At 43.1% G+C, this 20,391-nt stretch overlaps 1 protein-coding gene across 1 annotated transcript in view; it reads left to right on the top strand.

Moving 5' to 3' along the window:
* The window catches only part of tmtc1 (transmembrane O-mannosyltransferase targeting cadherins 1), a 242,461-nt gene that overhangs the window by 23,300 nt on the left and 198,770 nt on the right, over window positions 1-20,391 (top strand). The window contains exon 2 of the mRNA XM_083999888.1: window positions 8,889-9,066. Within this exon, the coding sequence (XP_083856014.1) occupies window positions 8,889-9,066 (178 nt within the window). The remainder of the gene's footprint in view (window positions 1-8,888; window positions 9,067-20,391) is intronic.

The raw sequence follows: 20,391 nt of genomic DNA on the forward strand, positions 1-20,391 counted from the left end.
ATCAGAGACCCCTCCCACCCTAGCCACATCCTTTTTGAACTTCTGCCCTCAGGGTGGCGATACAGGTCCATAAAAACTCGTACCAACAGACTTTTGCACAGTTTTTTCCCCAAAGCCATCCAGACTCTCAACAAACACACACAGTAAATTCATCATTGCTCCACATACCCCTATACACCACCACCACGCACAAGCACTTTGACCCACATGACCTGCCATGTTGTATTCGTCTCCTTATCTTCTTCTAACCCATGCGTTTTTGCTTTTTGTTGTTTGCTTGTTTGTGTGTCTGTTTGTTTTCTCATTTCTGTTTTCCTGCTTTTATGATGTGTGTGATTTTAAGTATGTATGCCACCACTGTGATTGGCTGTTGCAATTTCATTGTATTTTAATGCAGTGACAATAAAGGCCTCTTATCTTATCTCTAACTTCTAGATAAAGTTAGCTGAGCAGCCAGAGCTAGTTAGCATAATTAGCCTGTAAGAATTTACAGGAGCTTTAGATGAGTGACCCTGTTGTGTTTTGTCAGGTACCAGCAGAGTTGTCTTGCTTGCCAGCGGTTCCATGGTGTAATGGTTAGCACTTTGGACTTTGAATCCAGCGATCCGAGTTCAAATCTCGGTGGAACCTGACACTTTGTTGTTTGTGAGCCACGAAGACTACAGCATCTTTCAGATTACCAGTTCGTTCTCGTTGAGTTTTAAGGATATCTGAAGACCTGGTGCTTTTTCTCTAATAGAATTTATCAGCAGGCGATTTGTTTTGGGTCATGTGTGATGGGATCCTTGCAGCGTTTTTCAGTCAGGATGGCCGAGCGGCCTCTTCTGGAGGCGTGGGTTCGAATCCCACTTCTGACAGTAGTTACGGATCTTGATTCCTGTGAGGTGTCATCGGCAAAAAACAATGATACTTTTTAAAGAGTTGGTGTTTGTGGTCCGTTTCAAGCACTCAGGGGACATGGTGGTTGAAACCATCTTAGACTTTAGTGAACATAGTAAAACCATTCTCAAATGCTGACAGGAAATGTGATGAAATGCTCATCTTATGCTGTATTGAATGACACATTTTAATATTGTGACAAGAATCATCAGGCCTAACAGGCTGATAACTTTGGCTAAAAGGGTGATGTTGCAGTTATAGACAACTAGCTCAAGTTAGCTGAGCAACCACACCTAGTTAACATAATTAAGTAAGGGATAATGTAGAGTGAGCCAGTCGTTATGGAGAAATAAACCCCGACAGGATGAATGGAACCCTGGTGCGACGTGGAGGAGTTCCATTAGGAGTTTTAGCTGACTGAACCTGGAGTGTTTGCTTGTGTAGCAGAGATACTTCACTTGTTGGTGGTTCCATGGTGTAATGGTTAGCACTTTGGACTTTGAATCCAGCGATCCGAGTTCAAATCTCGGTGGAACCTGATTATTTGGTGGTCGTGAGCTATGAAGACTGCCTCATCTTTAATGTTGCATATTACCCATCTTTGGAGATTCATCTTTAGATCCAGAGATTACCCATTAGCGCTCATTGGATATTCATGCTAGTTGTACATGTTGGGATATGTTTAGGCCCAGTGCTTTGTGACTGATGCAACTGATTTATCTTTTGTTAAGATGTCTTTGTTTGCTTTGGGTCACGTGTGAGGGGTCCAGTCAGGATGGCTCAACATCTAAAGTGCTGCATTCAGGTTACAGTCTCCTTTTTTGAGTTACAGACAACTTCTGGCTAAAGTTAGCTGAGCAGCCAGAGCTAGTTAGCATAATTAGCCTGTAAGAATTTACAGGAGCTTTAGATGAGTGACCCTGTTGTGTTTTGTCAGGTAGCAGCAGAGTTGACTTGCTTTTCAGCGGTTCCATGGTGTAATGGTTAGCACTTTGGACTTTGAATCCAGCGATCCGAGTTCAAATCTCGGTGGAACCTGACACTTTGGTGTTTGTGCGCTCCACACACGCCTGGAGTAGGTACTACAGCGTTTTGGGTCGTTTTCAGTGGATCCGTGTGGACGCAGAATCTTTCAGGTTACCCATTAGTTCTCATTGGATTTTAAGGATATCTGAAGGCCCAGTGCTTTTTCTCTAATACAATTTATCAGCAGGCGATTTGTTTTGGGTCATGTGTGATGGGATCCTTGCAATGTTTTTCAGTCAGGACGGCCGAGCGGTCTCTTCTGGAGGCGTGGGTTCGAATCCCACTTCTGACAGTAGTTACGGATCTTGATTCCTGTGAGGTGTCATCGGCAAAAAACAATGATACTTTTTAAAGAGTTGGTGTTTGTGGTCCGTTTCAAGCACTCAGGGGACATGGTGGTTGAAACCATCTTAGACTTTAGTGAACATAGTAAAACCATTCTCAAATGCTGACAGGAAATGTGATGAAATGCTCATCTTATGCTGTATTGAATGACACATTTTAATATTGTGACAAGAATCATCAGGCCTAACAGGCTGATAACTTTGGCTAAAAGGATGATGTTGCAGTTATAGACAACTAGCTCAACTTAGCTGAGCAACCGCACCTAGTTAATATAATTAAGTAAGGGATAATGTAGAGTGAGCCAGTCGTTATGGAGAAATAAACCCCGACAGGATGAATGGAACCCCGGTGCGCCGTGGAGGAGTTCCATTAGGCGTTTTAGCTGACTGTTACACAAGCAAACACTCCAGGTTCAGAGATACTTCGAATGTCAGTGGTTCCATGGCGTAATGGTTAGCACTTTGGACGTTGAATCCAGCGATCCGAGTTCAAATCTCGGTGGAACCTGATTGTTTGGTGGTCGTGAGCTATGAAGACTGCCTCATCTTTAATGTTGCATATTACCCATCTTTGGAGATTAATCTTTAGATCCAGAGATTACCCATTAGTGCTCATTGGATATTCATGCTAGTTGTACATGGGATATGTTTAGGCCCAGTGCTTTGTGACTGGTACAACTGATTTACCCTTTTTCAGATGTCTTTACTTGCTTTGGGTCACGTGTGAGGGGTCCAGTCAGGATGGCTCAACATCTAAGGTGCTGCATTCAGGTTACAGTCTCCTTTTTTGAGTTACAGACAACTTCTGGCTAAAGTTAGCTGAGCAGCCAGAGCTAGTTAGCATAATTAGCCTGTAAGAATTTACAGGAGCTTTAGATGAGTGACCCTGTTGTGTTTTGTCAGGTAGCAGCAGAGTTGACTTGCTTTTCAGCGGTTCCATGGTGTAATGGTTAGCACTTTGGACTTTGAATCCAGCGATCCGAGTTCAAATCTCGGTGGAACCTGACACTTTGGTGTTTGTGCGCTCCACACACGCCTGGAGTAGGTACTACAGCGTTTTGGGTCGTTTTCAGTGGATCCGTGTGGACGCAGAATCTTTCAGGTTACCCATTAGTTCTCATTGGATTTTAAGGATATCTGAAGGCCCAGTGCTTTTTCTCTAATACAATTTATCAGCAGGCGATTTGTTTTGGGTCATGTGTGATGGGATCCTTGCAATGTTTTTCAGTCAGGACGGCCGAGCGGTCTCTTCTGGAGGCGTGGGTTCGAATCCCACTTCTGACAGTAGTTACGGATCTTGATTCCTGTGAGGTGTCATCGGCAAAAAACAATGATACTTTTTAAAGAGTTGGTGTTTGTGGTCCGTTTCAAGCACTCAGGGGGGACGTGGTGGTTGAAACCATCTTAGACTTCAGTGAACATAGTAAAACCATTCTCAAATGCTGACAGGAAATGTGATGAAATGCTCATCTTATGCTGTATTGAATGACACATTTTAATATTATGACAATAATCATCAGTCCTAACAGGCTGATAACTTTGCTTAAAAGGTGATGTTGCAGTTATAGACAACTAGCTCAACTTAGCTGAGCAACCGCACCTAGTTAATATAATTAAGTAAGGGATAATGTAGAGTGAGCCAGTCGTTATGGAGAAATAAACCCCGACAGGATGAATGGAACCCCGGTGCGCCGTGGAGGAGTTCCATTAGGAGTTTTAGCTGACTGTTACACAAGCAAACACTCCAGGTTCAGAGATACTTCGCATGTCAGTGGTTCCATGGCGTAATGGTTAGCACTTTGGACGTTGAATCCAGCGATCCGAGTTCAAATCTCGGTGGAACCTGATTGTTTGGTGGTCGTGAGCTATGAAGACTGCCTCATCTTTAATGTTGCATATTACCCATCTTTGGAGATTAATCTTTAGATCCAGAGATTACCCATTAGTGCTCATTGGATATTCATGCTAGTTGTACATGGGATATGTTTAGGCCCAGTGCTTTGTGACTGGTACAACTGATTTACCCTTTTTCAGATGTCTTTACTTGCTTTGGGTCACGTGTGAGGGGTCCAGTCAGGATGGCTCAACATCTAAGGTGCTGCATTCAGGTTACAGTCTCCTTTTTTGAGTTACAGACAACTTCTGGCTAAAGTTAGCTGAGCAGCCAGAGCTAGTTAGCATAATTAGCCTGTAAGAATTTACAGGAGCTTTAGATGAGTGACCCTGTTGTGTTTTGTCAGGTAGCAGCAGAGTTGACTTGCTTTTCAGCGGTTCCATGGTGTAATGGTTAGCACTTTGGACTTTGAATCCAGCGATCCGAGTTCAAATCTCGGTGGAACCTGATTGTTTGGTGGTCGTGAGCTATGAAGACTGCCTCATCTTTAATGTTGCATATTACCCATCTTTGGAGATTAATCTTTAGATCCAGAGATTACCCATTAGTGCTCATTGGATATTCATGCTAGTTGTACATGGGATATGTTTAGGCCCAGTGCTTTGTGACTGGTACAACTGATTTACCCTTTTTCAGATGTCTTTACTTGCTTTGGGTCACGTGTGAGGGGTCCAGTCAGGATGGCTCAACATCTAAGGTGCTGCATTCAGGTTACAGTCTCCTCTTTTGAGTTACAGACAACTTCTGGCTAAAGTTAGCTGAGCAGCCAGAGCTAGTTAGCATAATTAGCCTGTAAGAATTTACAGGAGCTTTAGATGAGTGAACTTGTTGTGTTTTGTCAGGTACCAGCAGAGTTGACTTGTTTTTCAGTGGTTCCATGGTGTAATGGTTAGCACTTTGGACTTTGAATCCAGCAATCCGAGTTCGAATCTCGGTGGAACCTGACACTTTGGTGTTTGTGAGCCACGAAGACTACAGCATCTTTCAGGTTACCCGTTCCTTCTCGTTGGATTTTAAGGATATCTGAAGGCCTGGTGCTTTTTCTCTAATACAATTTATCAGCAGGCGATAGGTTTGGGTCATGTGTGATGGGATCCTTGCAGTGTTTTTCTGTCAGGATGGCCGAGCGGTCTCTTCTGGAGGCGTGGGTTCGAATCCCACTTCTGACAGTAGTTATGGATCTTGATTCCTGTGAGGTGTCATCGGCAAAAAACAATGATACTTCTTAAAGAGTTGGTGTTTGTGGTCCGTTTCAAGCACTCAGGGGACATGGTGGTTGAAACCATCTTAGACTTCAGTGAACATAGTAAAACCATTCTCACATGCTGACAGGAAATCTGATGAAATGCTCATCTTATGCTGTATTGAATGACACTTTTTATTATTGTGACAAGAACCATCAGGCCTAACAGGCTGATAACTTTGGCTAAAAGGATGATGTTGCAGTTATAGACAACTAGCTCAAGTGAGCTGAGCTGAGCTGTCAGTGGTTCCATGGTGTAATGGTTAGCACTTTGGACTTTGAATCCTGCGATCCGAGTTCAAATCTCGCTGGAACCTGATTGTTTGTGAGCTATGAAGACTAGAGTTCTCAACGGGCCTGAAAATTACAACCCGAACCGACCCGACCCGCGGGTTATGGAGCCCGACACACCAGCATTAATTATCTGTCCGAACCCGGCCCGAAAAAAAACCCGGCGTGCTTTCTTTGCAGCAGGACGTGCCGCTGCCGGTGACACAGCACTCGTCTTCTGCCTCACGTCATCTGGCCCCTCCGGTAGGCTACCGGGCGGGACTTAACGTACTACTATAGGCTACACTTGCCCTTTGATCAGCGGGCAGCGGGCGCAATTGATTACATTTCCACCGCGGGAACGGTGCGTCTTTGTGGAGATTTATCCACCAACCAGTGCGCGTGCTGTTGACGCACAGCTGCAGCTGCAGGAGTAGGTACATGCCTATCGTCGGCATTTTCAGGCAGTGATGTTTCAGTGGTTCTGCCCACAGCAGCACAAGATGCAGAGTGGAATATAATTGCCTGAGACTCACACGTAAACAAACAACAATTTACACCATAAATGTGTTTTATGAGAGAGAAAAAAGGAAGCCTGAGGTCCGACCCGACCCGAGTCACTTTCATATTTTTTCGACCCGAACCCGGCCCGAACCCACGGGTTCCGTCGGGTTTGTCGGGCTGGCCCGGCCCGTTGAGAACTCTAATGAAGACCGCCTCATCTTTAATGTTGCATATTACCCATTAATGCTCATTGGATCTTCATGTTCAATGTAAATGATGTAAAAATGATGTCCAGGGCTGAAACCCTGATGTTCAAATGTTGAAGAAAATAAATGCAGAATTGAATGTAATAGGCCTGTACAATGGGAGGAGACCCACTGAGTTATGAGCTGTTACCACATTAGCCGAAACGAGCTAATATTAGCCTTGGTCAACGTTATGTGTGGAATGTTGCTACAACAGATGCCAGTTGTTGCAATTCACACAATAACAATAACAGAAACATGTCAGTACAAGATAAGTACACAGTGAGGCGTCACATCAATCAATCAATCAATCAATCAATCAATTTATTTATTTCGGGCATGTCAATTTAAATCATCATCATCACACTTCATCTTAGTTCAATAATACAATGCACATGGCCGAAAGGGAAAGCGGGAGAAGCAAAAGCTTATCTAGTCCCGCCCCCATAAATCGTGTCTCACTCACCCTGAATTCTGTGCTCTTGCTTACAGATGTTTACAGGTGTTTGCTCATTTTTGTTTTACATGTAAATACCCAACAACACCATTTACATACTGGCCTTTTATAGTCTATAACTCACAGCTACTTGTTGCTGCACCTGCTATGCAGTTGCTGTTGCTACTTCACCCGTTGTTTATAGTGTTTACTGTGCATGTCTTCTTCTTCTCTTCGATTTTAATGTGGTACTAGATGCTTGTAGTGTTGTTATACTGCCCTTGTCAGTCCTGGAAGATTCATATCTCCAGTAGCCCCACCACCACGTTCACCACACCACCTAACATCTTCTGCACCTAGTACCATAAACAAATCCATCACATTTTCATAACTCAAGCTTAAGCATGCTATGCAGCTATAGTCATGGATGATCAGCAGCTATCCCTCAGTGATGTACGGACATCTGCAGCAATGATCAGTTTGAGCACAGACAGGACAGAGACTGAAAGTCTCATTGATGCATCTGCACTGTTTGTGTTGACAGCACATCAGCCTCACATCTGCAGACAGCTGTGTTAGCTGGTGTTACTTGGCTCCCCAGCAGCGACAGACTGAGCAAAGCTGAATCCACACACCGTTCACTCTATTTCCACAGCCTCACATCTTGTAGCCAGAGGTAATCTCTCTTCGACAAACACAAACTGAGCCCAGATCAGTGTGCAGTCTTTTTCAGCCTGTCCCTCCTGCAGGTAACAGACTCAGTTGACCACCCTGAGTCACGACAGTGACTGTGGCAGCTCCACCCAGACTGGACCTTCACTCCATTCATGACAGTTTCAACTCATTTATCTGCTGTCTTAAACCTTTCACCTTATAATAACATTTTTCTGCATGTTGTAATGACTGGAATTCCACAATGTGGATGTCGTTCAAATTATCATTGTGATTCATGTCCCAGCCATGTTGTTGTTGGCAGAGGTAAAGAGAGAGCTACAATGTGAGTGACAGAGAGGGAGTATTCATAATTATACTAATTATGATCCAATTTTAGACAAACATTTAATAGTATTAAAGGAGGATGTGATGGTATTTCATATCTAGAAGGTCAAAGGTCAACTTCACTGTGACAAAACTGCAAAAATACTTCTGGCCATTACTGTTCTCTAAGTGTGGTCTGAAGGACAGACTATGACCATATTTTTCTAAAATGTGGTTGGTTCACGGAGGCAAGCAGCCACAAGGCAGTAATACAAGTTAACCTGTTATTGATTTAGTTTGTCCTTGTCCTCAAATTCTTACTCTTATTTAGGATGTTTTTTTCCCCCTGAAAGGCCTTTCAGTCTCATTTTATTACGAGGAATAATATTGGACTGAAGGTTTTGCACTACAGCGTTTTTCAAAATGTACTTTACCTTCAGCTGGCTCAAGTAAACTTGTGGACCAGTGTGTTGTGCATTGAAAAATAATAAGGGTACCCGGAAGCTGAACCACTGTGTGTGAAGTTTCCCTCTTCCTTGGTTTACCTTTATCAGGTTGCTGCTGACATTGTGTTGTCTGAAGGGAGAATTGTCACAGCGTAATGCCAATTATGATAAACTAGGTGAAAATTGCCTATCTCACTGTTATTCCTCACAGAGGGATTAGCCGCTGGAAGATTTTAAGCAGGATGTGATTTGATGTCAGGAATCCGACGTTCTCTCTCAAAGCAATCACGCTCTCTTCATTTGAAATTCATGGCACTGTGGAAAATGGATTGAGATTCTGTTCAGGATTATTAGACTATCACTCCATCCAGGAAATGTAAAAGGTAATTTACTTTTGGGACTCCCACACTAAATCCAGAGCGATGTATTGCCAGATGATTGTTTTAGATACGGCTGACCCTTTTCCGTCTCCATATGGTTAAGGGTTTATGGGAAAATGAGTGGCAATGACTGCACGGTCTTTTATGCATGAATACATCACTTTCACGCAGTCAGATAAAAACACACAGCGCGGCTGCTGCCTCATCCCACCGTGCTGAATCTCTGTCTCTCTTGTCTGTCAGGTTGAACATCCTGCTGGGCGGCATGACGCCCCTGTATTTCCACATCGTCAACGTGTGCTTGCACTGCGCCGTCACCTGCCTGCTCATGCACACGTGCGAGCGCTGCGTGTTCGAGGACTCGCGCCTGGCTTTCATCACGGCGCTCCTCTTCGCCGTGCACCCCGTCCACACCGAAGCCGTGAGTACACGCCACACACACAGACTGTCACAAAACACACGAGAGTGAAAGAAAGAGGGTGTTTCATTTATCAACAATGATTTATTCACCTTTTTCCAGTGTGGCCCAGCAGATAAAGGTTCTTTTGTGGAGTTTGAAGTACAAAAGATACAGACCAACCACATCTTACCAGCTCTAGTCACTCACTCAGCAACTTTGGATCCAGAGGAGGACCTTGAAGGGATAGCTCTGCTTATTTGATGTGGCATTGTGTGAAGTGTTCATGCATAGTCAGTGCATTTTTCACAGTAGATTCAGATCAGTGCACTGGCAGTTCGGAGAGGCAGCAGGGAACATGGTACACTAGCAGAGTGATGTGCTGCTGTGCACAGGGCCAGCAGAAAAAAAGGGTGTTTTAGACTCCTTTAAAAGACAAGCACCAAAAAATATATTCAATATCCATTTAAATGTATGTAAATGTATGCTTTATGGTGAATATTTTCATGCTTTTTCTTCCCATCAAAACAAAGTGAAGTCTAGCTCTTACTGATTCATGCTGTTGACCCAAAACTGCAGTATATAATAATAATACAGTGAGTGCTGTAGGTATCACTTGTGCAGAGGAACATGGTGATACAGTGGTTTAGAAAAGTGTAGTGCCAATGGAAAGCACTGACACATGAGGAGATAATTCATTGAAAATATTTGACATGAAGCATAAATTTAGATGGACATTGGATTGTTTTCGTGGGCTTCTTTGAAAAGTGTCCAAAACATGTTTTTTTGTGCTGGCCCGGTAAACAGCGACACATAACTCTGCAAGTGGACCATGTTTAATGCTGCCTCTCTCCTAACGGCTCTACTCTACTCACTACACATAAATACCTCACACAACCTCACATACAAAAACCTGAACTATCCCTTTAAAGGAATACTGAAATATTTGGGGAAATATGCGTATAAGCTTATTCACTCTCTGGTGCTCAGTTGAAGCAGCTTTAAAGGGATAGTTCAACATTTTAGGCAAATTAGCCCATTATCATAACCCCTATATTCTTAGGAGTAGGTTTGTTACCTTTATTTGTCAGTGCAAGCTATTTTTAGAACGGTGGAGCAGAGCCGCGAGCTGCTCAGAGCTACGCCACGGAGGCTCATGGGATTTCTTGATTTCCCTCATCAAACTCATCAAATACACAATCCAATTACGTGGACAAGTTGTGACCTGCACATTCACCACGCTATGAGATAATAACACTACGTTACCAGACAGAGTTGTTTTCGAGGTAAATTCATGCAAAACCGCTGATGTGCGTTCCCTTCAGGAGCAGTTTTTCAGCAAGCAGTCTCTGCATTTGCCTAGAAAACAACTCCGTGGCTCTGCTCCGCCGTTCTGAAAACAGCTTGCATCGACAATTAAAGTTAACGAACCTACTCCTAAAACTATAGGGATTATGGCAATGGGCCAATTTGCCAAAATGTTGAACTATCCCTTTAAGGCAAGTAAATATGATGGACAATCTCTTGAGTTACAGTTACTACAGCTAACTGAGCCCTGACTATAAATGTATGTATTGGTGAAGTCATTAGGCATGCATTATTCAGTGTAAATAGCAACATTTGACCCTTTGATTCGCATAGTTCAGTTCACATTGAGCATCACAGCGGTCTGACACCATCCAGCCTGCAGCGACACAGATCAAGCTGATTCACTGTGCTCAGTCTTTCAGCTTCTCAATGCCAACAAACCTGGAATTAACCTAAAAGCATTGAACCAAAGCAGCCCCCCCCCACAGGGTTCCTCTGAACCAGACTCTTGACAGAGCGAGCCCCCGCCCCCCTACAGTTAATGTTAACTGATTCTGTCACTCCTATAGTTTTTCTCACCGCTAATTGGGGGATAATAACGCTCTAAGTTTTGGAAACACAGTTCCCATAATGCTCTGGGGCAATGTAAACAGACAGTATCATGTTACAGTGGATATAATGAGCTAAAACTCTGGCTATTCAGTGTTTTTTCTTTCTTTTCTTTTGCCCACATTTGTTTTGATTTTGTCAACTCGTCCTCAATGGAATCTGCTGAATTAACTGTTCCAGCTCCGTTGGGCTTTTAACCCCGAGGAGGGGTCTGATATATTCCACTCAGTTTGCAGTCGAGGGGTTAAATCACCTCAACTGCCTCCAGCCGCTGCAGCTGCTGTAGCTGCCGGTGAGTGGCTCCAACTACGGAAACTAACTTCCCCTTGTTTTTAGAGCGCTGTTATACACCTGCCATTCTCACTTCACGTACCTCTGTCTGCCTCCGTGCCCCCACCTTCACCTCTAGTGAGCTGTGAAAGCCAAAGCACAGGCTGTAGCACTTATTTCTACACTTACTACTGCGCTACTGGAACATTTTCCACTTCCAAGCAATTTACCACAAGCCTCGACGGTCAGCCTGCGCTCCTCTGAGACTGACCAGCACAGCACAGTAGGAAGGACAGCATAATATAACACACCGTATCTCACCTTTACATATATTAAAGGGATAGTTCACCCAAAATTCAAATTTCACTCATTATCTACTCACCCTCATGTCAACTAAGAGCTGTGAGAATTTTCAGAGTCCTCCGTTCCTTCTCTGAGTTACGGGGGGTCTGCGCAGCAGTATTTGTCCATATAATGGTTGTCAATGGATACCAACTTTCTTCGTCCAAAAAGACACACCAAAAAACATCCAAATACCTCCATACTGCTTGTCTGTAACATGAGAAATTGTTCCGAAAAAAATTCAATGAGTCTATATTTTAAGCTTGTTAAGCTCCCAGTGTCTCGGTTCACTGCTCTTCCTGTGTCAGTGCAAATCTCGCGTGATTTGCACTGACCGGCAGAAAAATGTCTCATGTCGGGGCTTCAATACAAGAGGGACATTACAGACGAGCAGTATGGAGGTATTCGGATGTTTTTTGTTGTGTCTTTTTGGACGAAGAAAGTTGGTATCCATTGACAACCATTATATGGACAAATACTGCTGCACGGACCCCCCCCCCCCCCCCCCCCCCCTTTAAACCCTCTGCCTGCTACTGCTAACTGCTGCTCCTAACTCGTGCAACACTGCTCCTCTCTGAATGGGAAGCCAAGGCGGTGTGGTGAAGTGGAACATCTGGACAGGTCTCATCAGTTCAGTTCAGCCCAAATCAGAGGAAATCACTAGAAGACCCTTTGTGCCTCTGTAATTACATTCAGCGTTTATCCTGTCGACTGATTGGCTGAAAGCACCGCGGAGTAAAATGAACGCCTCAGTGCGATGCAGCCAGGTGGGGAAGCAAGAGTCTAGGGGAAGAATTTACGCTCAAGCTGTTTGAGAATTTATTCAGAGCCCCAGCACACAGCTCAGTCCCTCAGAGTCTGCCGGTCGGGTCCCAGCTGAGTTTCCTGTACTGGGAACGCTCCACCACCTGATACCTATCGAACCGTTCCTCTTCTGTGGCTGTGAGGAGTTAAAGGAGCAGAGATGCCTCCAGCTCTCTTCCTTTCCCATCTGAAAGCTTCAAAATAATCACCTCTCATCTGTTCCCAAAACACATCCATTCATTATAAAACATCTGCGTTCACATCGAAGCAGGAAGAAGCACCGCAGTTACACACCATCAGAGACTCGCCTTCATTGATATACGACCGCAGATCTGACCCAGAGTCAGTGAGAAATTTGATAGCCTCGCCATCAATCATAGGCACCAAAGTTCTCCCAACTGGAGGCAGTTATGAAGCCGTGGGCCGTTATGAGGACACGCATTACAATAGCTGTGATGTAGAAGCATGACGGTGACCCTGCAGGCAGGGCAACAGGCAGGGCAACAGGGTGACAAAACGCAGCAGGCAGCATTTTAATGAGACATGTTGACTCCTCAGGTTATTAAACAGATTTGGTCTTAACAGAGATCGGATCCAATTTCATTTTATAAGTGTGAAATGTTATCACCAGTAAAAATGTTGCTGGGGAAGTCAAAAAATGTGTAATGTTCCATCTCGTATTGCAGCACAGACAGGAAATGCAGATACAGTTTCAACAAACCGAGCCAGACTGGATTTGAGTCAATAATTGTGTCTAATGGAGCCTGAATCAGCCTCTTGTCTGGGCTGATGGGTCACATTTTACAACACAAGGACACCACTTTGGTGCCTGGTACCAGGACTGGACTGGTCAAAGGTCAACCTCATGGTGCACCACACAAAACACTTTTTTAGCCAAGATTTCACACAGCAAGTCTGAAAATAATAAATGCACCAATGGTTCATATTTTATATGATTCTGGATGAAAAGGTTTGTAACCTGAAATTAGTCTGAGTTGGTGAGGCAGACAAACACAAGATGATGATTCTAGTTTCTCTAGTCTTTGTTCAGATTTGGGAATATTTACCCCTGAGACACATTTAGATGTTTCTGCATGACTGCGTGTTGTCATTTTTAATGATGTATCATCAAGTGTTTGACAGAATCAGCACAACCTCTGCTTCAATGCACTAAAATAGGGGACATAAAACTAAAAAAGCTTTTGACTAAAAACACTTTAAACTGGAGGTGGACGTACACTGGTGTGACTTTGCTCTGTGGTATGGTACCTCTAATGTGTGACCAGTAGAGCAGAAACATTTAATACTGTTGTAGGGGACAGCTGCTGCTATATAGTATATATTATAGGTAACACTTTACTTGACGCCTATCTCTATAACACATTATAACCATACTTATAATGAGTTATAATGCAGTTAATGCACTGTATAACTATAATTATAAACACTCATAAATTATCGTAATGCTTATAACAATAATCATAACACACTATAAAGCATTTTATCATGACTTATAAGGTCAGGTATTATAATATGTTATAATTGTTAGTAACCCGCTGACAATGCCCACATCGATAATGCATTATAAATATAGTTATAATGTGTTATAATTGGCTTATAAACATGTATAACTATCATTATAAACACTCATTAATTATCATACGACTTTATAACAATAAGCACATCATAGAGCATTTTATAATGGCTTATAAGATCTTAGTAGCATAATAGAGTTATAATGCTCTATAATGTGTTATGCTTATTGTTATAAAGTCTTATGTGATTTATGAGTGTTTATAATGATAGTTATACACGTTTATAAGCCAATTATAACACATTATGACTATATTTATAATGCATTATCAATGTGGGCATTGTCAGCCAGTTACTAACAATTATAACATATTATAATACCTGACCTTATAAGTCATGATAAAATGCTTTATAGTGTGTTATGGTTATTGTTATAAAGCATTATGATCATTTATGAGTGTTTATAACTATAGTTATACAGTGTTATAACTGTATTATACCTCATTATAAGCATGGTTATAATGTGTTATAGAGATAAGTGTCAAGTAAAGTGTTACCATATTATAATATACATTTTAGACCACAGTCCCCCAAATATCTCAGTAATTGAGAATAATGTTCTAGATTTGAAGTCACACTTTAACCAGACAACAGTTGTTGTTTTTTTAATTGATAGGACAGCTGTAGAGAGACAGTGGAATCGAACCAGAGTCGCTGCAGCAAGGACTATAACATCACTGCATATGGGACGCCTGCTCTACTCGCTGAGCTAAATGATGTCCCACAACAGTTATTATTGTCCACATCAACTCCTGATTGGGTCCAGTGAGAGCAGAGGCTTAGCATGTCATTGGAACTTTATGGTCTTTGTGTGCAGCTACTTCACAATAAAAGCCTCTTTCTTAGAGACTTTCAGCGTGATGCGGTTGCAGGCACACGAGCTAGACGACAGAAGGGCTTACATAGAGATGAGAGTTTGAATCTATTGCAGCCAAAGTCTTTCTGACTTCTGCCCCCTCTTGGCAGCGGCCGTCCACCCTGCAGAAGTGTCTCTGAGTGAGAGAGCAGGTCCCCGAGGATCAGCACTGTATCACATTATTATTTCATTCACTCCCGCTCTCAGTCCTCTGACTCCTTTGTGGGAGCCCGGTTCAGCTCTCGCACTTCTTTTGCCATTTCGAACCACTCCTCTACTTTCCATGTGACTCCCATAGGGCAACGCTTTCCCTCATCTGACTCCCAGAAAGTGGTGAGTCAAGTTGTGCAAGTTCAGGAATCTATGCAAAAAAAAAAAAGCTTGAGAGGAAGCAGAGCAGATTATTATTCCTCTCCTTCTCTCCAACAGGTGAGATGACAATAAAGGGCTCAGATGTTCGCTACACAGAGCGAGAGGGGGGATGAATGGAGCAGAGGAGTATGTGCAGCATGGAGAGAGACTAGAGCGATGAAAAAGAAATGCATGAGATTCGGTGGAGGAGGGCGATGAAAGGAGGCGAGAGGCGGGGAGGGAGAGGGAGCGACAGAGAGATGAATGGAGAGCAGCAGGGGTTGGAGCAGGACAGGCCTCCTGCCACAGCGCTCCCATGACTGCCTGTACAGAGACCCGGAGACACGAGGAGGAGGAGGAGGAGGAGGAGGAGGAGGAGGAGGAGGAGGAGGAGGAGGAGAGGAGAGGAGGGCCGAGCCGGGATCCAGAGGAGAGGGAGCGAGCAGGGAGCGAGGGAAGTGAGACAACAAGACAGAAAAGAAAAAGTGAGAGCAGGAAAGCGTGACGGAGTCAGAAGTGAGGTCTCAAAGTCTCCGGGCCAAGTGTAAGAAAGGGTTTGATTTCCCTGCTCATCTCCCAGCATGCCACTCAAACTGCCAGAACACGCAACAAGACTCGGTCTGGAGGTGACGGGGGGTGGGGGGCTCCGGGCTCTGTGCATGGCCACCAAAACAAATCAGGACTGCTGTGTCATGCATGAGATGATAAAATGAAATGATAGAAAAAGACACTGATTATCATATTAGTTGATGATTATTTTTAATTTGGACTAACTGCTTAACTGGATGATTTACGTCATCGTGAGTTTGGATGAAAGGGTCACTGTTATGGTAAATGGTCTGTATTTATATAGCGCTTTTACTATACCTGTAACGATACCCAAAGCGCTTTACAGTACATCACATTCACCCATTCACACACACATTCACACACTGATGGCGGAAGCTGCCATGCAAGGCGCTAACCACAACCCATCAGGAGCAAGGTGGGTAAGGTGTCTTGCCCAAGGACACTACGGCAGCAACCGGGACAGAGCGGGGATGAGAGTTGTAGAGTGGTGTTAGCAGTGCTTCAGTTGTATTTGAATAACCCTGGCTATTGATTGCACCACTACATAGTAAGTCCAGTGGTGAGGCTGAGTATTGACAAGAATCTGGTGATTCGATACATGTGCTGAGATGGGTCATACTGTAAGCAACACAATATGTTGTGAGTTTTTTTTTCCAGGCGTATATTTTTAGAAAAACTTGTATTCCTATAATGCAGACACAATGTTGTGTGCACAAATACACTTTATTTATACATTCAGACTCAGAATAGATGCATGTGTATGTGACAGTTCCTACATACAACGTCTGCTTAAAAAAACAAACAAAAAACAACATAAAACTATTAATGCAGTTAATATAATTGAAGTTTGCTGCAACAATAACACTATTTTTTTGTACGCATTGCTGGGAGGTTCAGAAACAACTCAAAACCACTGTCACCATTTAAACTCATGATTAAATATTGATACAGGGCTCCAAAGAATCAATACTGGATCACTTTATGAAATGTTGTTACATTTTGTTCTATCCACATTTTCTCACATTGCTTTTCAGTGAGGCATGAGAGCAGTCGGGCCAGCAGATGTCATATATATCAGTATTGTAGCTCAAAGTATCAGGGTCTATAAACTGATCTTTACAAGAGAGAGTACATTTTGCATGTGTATTTACTTATGTTTTTTTTCAAAAGTGAGGGGCATCACTTCAGCTTAACTGCAGTAGGAGTACTAAGTACTACATACATTCAATAAGTGTAAATAGATCAGGTGAAGTAGTGCACTGAAAGCCCATAGCGAATGCCAGTTAAGTATGTGAGGGTGTTCCAGGTGTTGGGAGAAGAGGGGCTCTCAGAGGAGATAAGACTTGAAGAGACTGTTGAAGATAGAGAGAGACACTCCTGCTCTGATAGCCTCTGCTCACTCGTTCCATCTTTGGGAAACCACAGAGGAAAACAGTTTGAGCTGTGATCGTTTTGTGTGGACGGGATAGCAAAGCCAGACGACATTCCTCAGAGGAACGTAGTGGCCGAGAAGGAGCCTGTGTGATTTAGTTAAAACAGGTTTGCAGAACAGTTTGTTTTCTGCTCAAAAAAAGGTTTGAGCAACCCGGGGGTTTGTCTACAACTTGCCTGATCTTTTGTCTTTTTTAAAGTCTGTTGCTGTATCTTATTCCTATTTTTACTGATGTTGACAACTGATGACAACAACCAAGAGCGTCGGTTTGGCTAGGGGGCATGTCATTTATGGAGTTAACATCAGCCGGAGACGCAGCATTACTATTCTGCAAGAAGTCTCAGTGCCGGATGAAAAAGCCTGCTGCTGAAACTTTTCTATATTGCCATCTGTTCATCTGTTTAGAAAGACAAATGATAAGACATAAGGTTTGATACTAGATTCATCAGTTTCCCGAGTTTAGAGAATTTGGATACTCTGCCAACTTGGAATGGGTTTCAAAATGAGAGCAGCTATCCAAATTCAATCCATATACGCACATTTTAGGAACATTTCCAGTTTCCATTTACTACTGAGCAAATAGAGCGAAGTGGATGGACACTTGCCTGTACACAAACCTGTACACACACAGCTTGATGAGTCCCAGACTGTAGCTCATTATTAACAGGCTCCGTCATTTAAACCAGATGGAGTTCATTTCTCTTATCATGATAAGGAATGACTATGGCAGACACACACACACACACACACACTGAGACACACTCCTCACCCAGCCTATAACTCACAAATTCAGCTCCGTCTCGTGTTCTCAGATGAACTCGCTCCTTGCTGACACTTCAGAATGACGACGGAGGAAGTGGTGAAAGTTTCTGAACAGAAGCCGCCTTCAGTTCCCCGTCAGTCTAAAGATAGAGATTTGTCCCCGCTGCATGGTCCAAGTCTTCACCTAAAATAAAACGCCTAGTGGCCAATCAGACGACTAATTGTTCGCGAGGTGAAAACATTGTGCCTACTGCCAGTAAAGCCTCAGAACAGCTCACAGCTTGGCCCCTGGTCTGACCAGTGGGATGAAAACAGTCCTGTTAGGTCCACGGTTTGTTTCTGCCCAGCCTGTTTGACTATCAGAGAACAGCACTAAACGGCATCATGTGTGTGTCATTTTTTCAAAGCGATGGTAATTTGGCTTCATTTTTAGATAGCTAATGTCATTAGGTGATATCATTAGCTATGATAGCCAAGTAACTGACCACAGCTGACTGTGGGCTTGTGTAGAAGCAGCAGGATACAATAAGACTGACATGTGTGAAGGCTTTCCAAGATCAAAGAACCTGTATGATCATTATCTGGTTGTAGTCAGTTAATCACCTGCTATCAACGCTTTGAATCCCCTCTGCACGAGTAGACATAAAGCATTCATATCTGTTAATAAGGGAGGACGCTTCACTGGTCATGAAAGCTGACATAGCCAACTCAAACTTTAAGGATTGTTGTTGTTTTAATAGATGCAAAGGTGCGAAAAACTTGATTAGGACTAATATATCTCAACAACTAAGAAAGGAGTATCTGTGCGCTGCAGCCCCTCCACAGGTGGAGGTCGGTGCTCTCAGGAAGGACCAACAACTTGAGGAAACGAAAAGAGGAACCTGGAGCACACGAGTCACTGGTGATGCGAATAGTTTACTTAGTGCAGAGAAACAAGACCAGCGCTTCGACGTACAACGTCTTCATCGGGGTCAAATGGTTCTGGTGCGGAATACGAGGCATTTAAATATCCTCCCGACTGTGATTGGTTAAGGAGGGTGGGAGTGCCAGCACCTATCACATGGCATCATTTCCGAACCAATCAAAAGTGCTCATTTGTTACAAAATATACAACTATACAAACATCAATATATACAAGATTAACACTTTCATTAAGCAATAAATCGGCACGGGTAAGTGGCACATAGCAAGATCAAAACGAAAAAGCAACACAAAACACACAGTAGCCTGATACAAAACACATAGGCTATTAGAGACAATTAAAGAAAACATGAGAGACTGAGTTCTTCATTCAGTCCGAGTGGTTCCACTGTGTTGAGGGTGTAAATCCAAAACGCCTCCCTCCTGAGGAGCTTATTGATAATATCTCCGCCCCTTCAAGGAGGGAGACATTTTCTCTATGCCCCAGAAACGCAGAGTCGCAGCGGAGCCGTGGTTTGCCTGCTTGTAATGACGAGCGACTGCGTAGTCCATGTTATTGTTCCGGATGGCTGCTTTATGTTCAGCGGAGATATTATCAATAAGCTCCAGGTTCCTCTTTTCGTATATCTCAACAACTATTGGATGGATTGCCATTATGTTGCATTGCATTTGTCGGAAGTCGGAATTTCTGAGTTTTGAGTTCGACTCTTAATCCTTAACGCGCCCTGAAATCGGATCTCCAACTCGGAAAGTCGGACAAATCAGAATTCAAGATGGCTGCTACTCGCGTCAACACAGTAGCACACTGTGCAGTTTTTATTTTATTTCCCTCTTTATTGTTTCACATTGAACATGTACGTAGTACCACTGCATTGTTATCCCTGGGAAATGTTCTACACTGCTTGTATGTGTAAAAAAACACCTAGAGGGTTGTTGATATAATAGCATTGGTAACAATGGCCAGCAGAGGCTCATCTGTTTGTTTTGGTGCACATTACATGTTTTTGTTGTAAGTTTGCACAGATTTTTAAAAATGTTGTAAATTTACAATAAAATCACTCTATTTGTGTTTCATTATATTAATAATATAATTAATAGATTTTTCTGACTTTCATGTTTGTTTTTTAACTAGAAAGTGCTTAATTCTGAGCTTTGATTTTCGACTTCAGACGTAAATGGATCGCACCATCAGTCATGTACAACCAAAGTTCTATAGAACGTCTCTGGAACAACCATGCTGTTCTCTGGATGAATTTAAGTAGCTGTAAATACCCTGTCTTTTAATCTAGCGCTGGTCTTGGATCTCAGTTTGAATTTATCTAATAGGCAGGTTTATGAGTGATATCGTAGGGAGCTGCAGCAGGTAGAAAACCAACCAGACGTAGAGCTTACAGGGAGATAAACATGATGAGTTGTTTTTGTGCCGTAAACAGCAGGACTCGTGAAAGAAATGCTCAAAGAGGAAAATGTTCAAAACTTCCTTTTTAACTCAGAAAGCAAAATGAGTTGTTTGTGTGGGCATCTGCTCAGA

The sequence above is a fragment of the Trachurus trachurus genome, assembly GCF_905171665.1.
Source record: "Trachurus trachurus genome assembly, chromosome: 23".
In the NCBI taxonomy this organism is placed as follows: domain Eukaryota; kingdom Metazoa; phylum Chordata; class Actinopteri; order Carangiformes; family Carangidae; genus Trachurus; species Trachurus trachurus.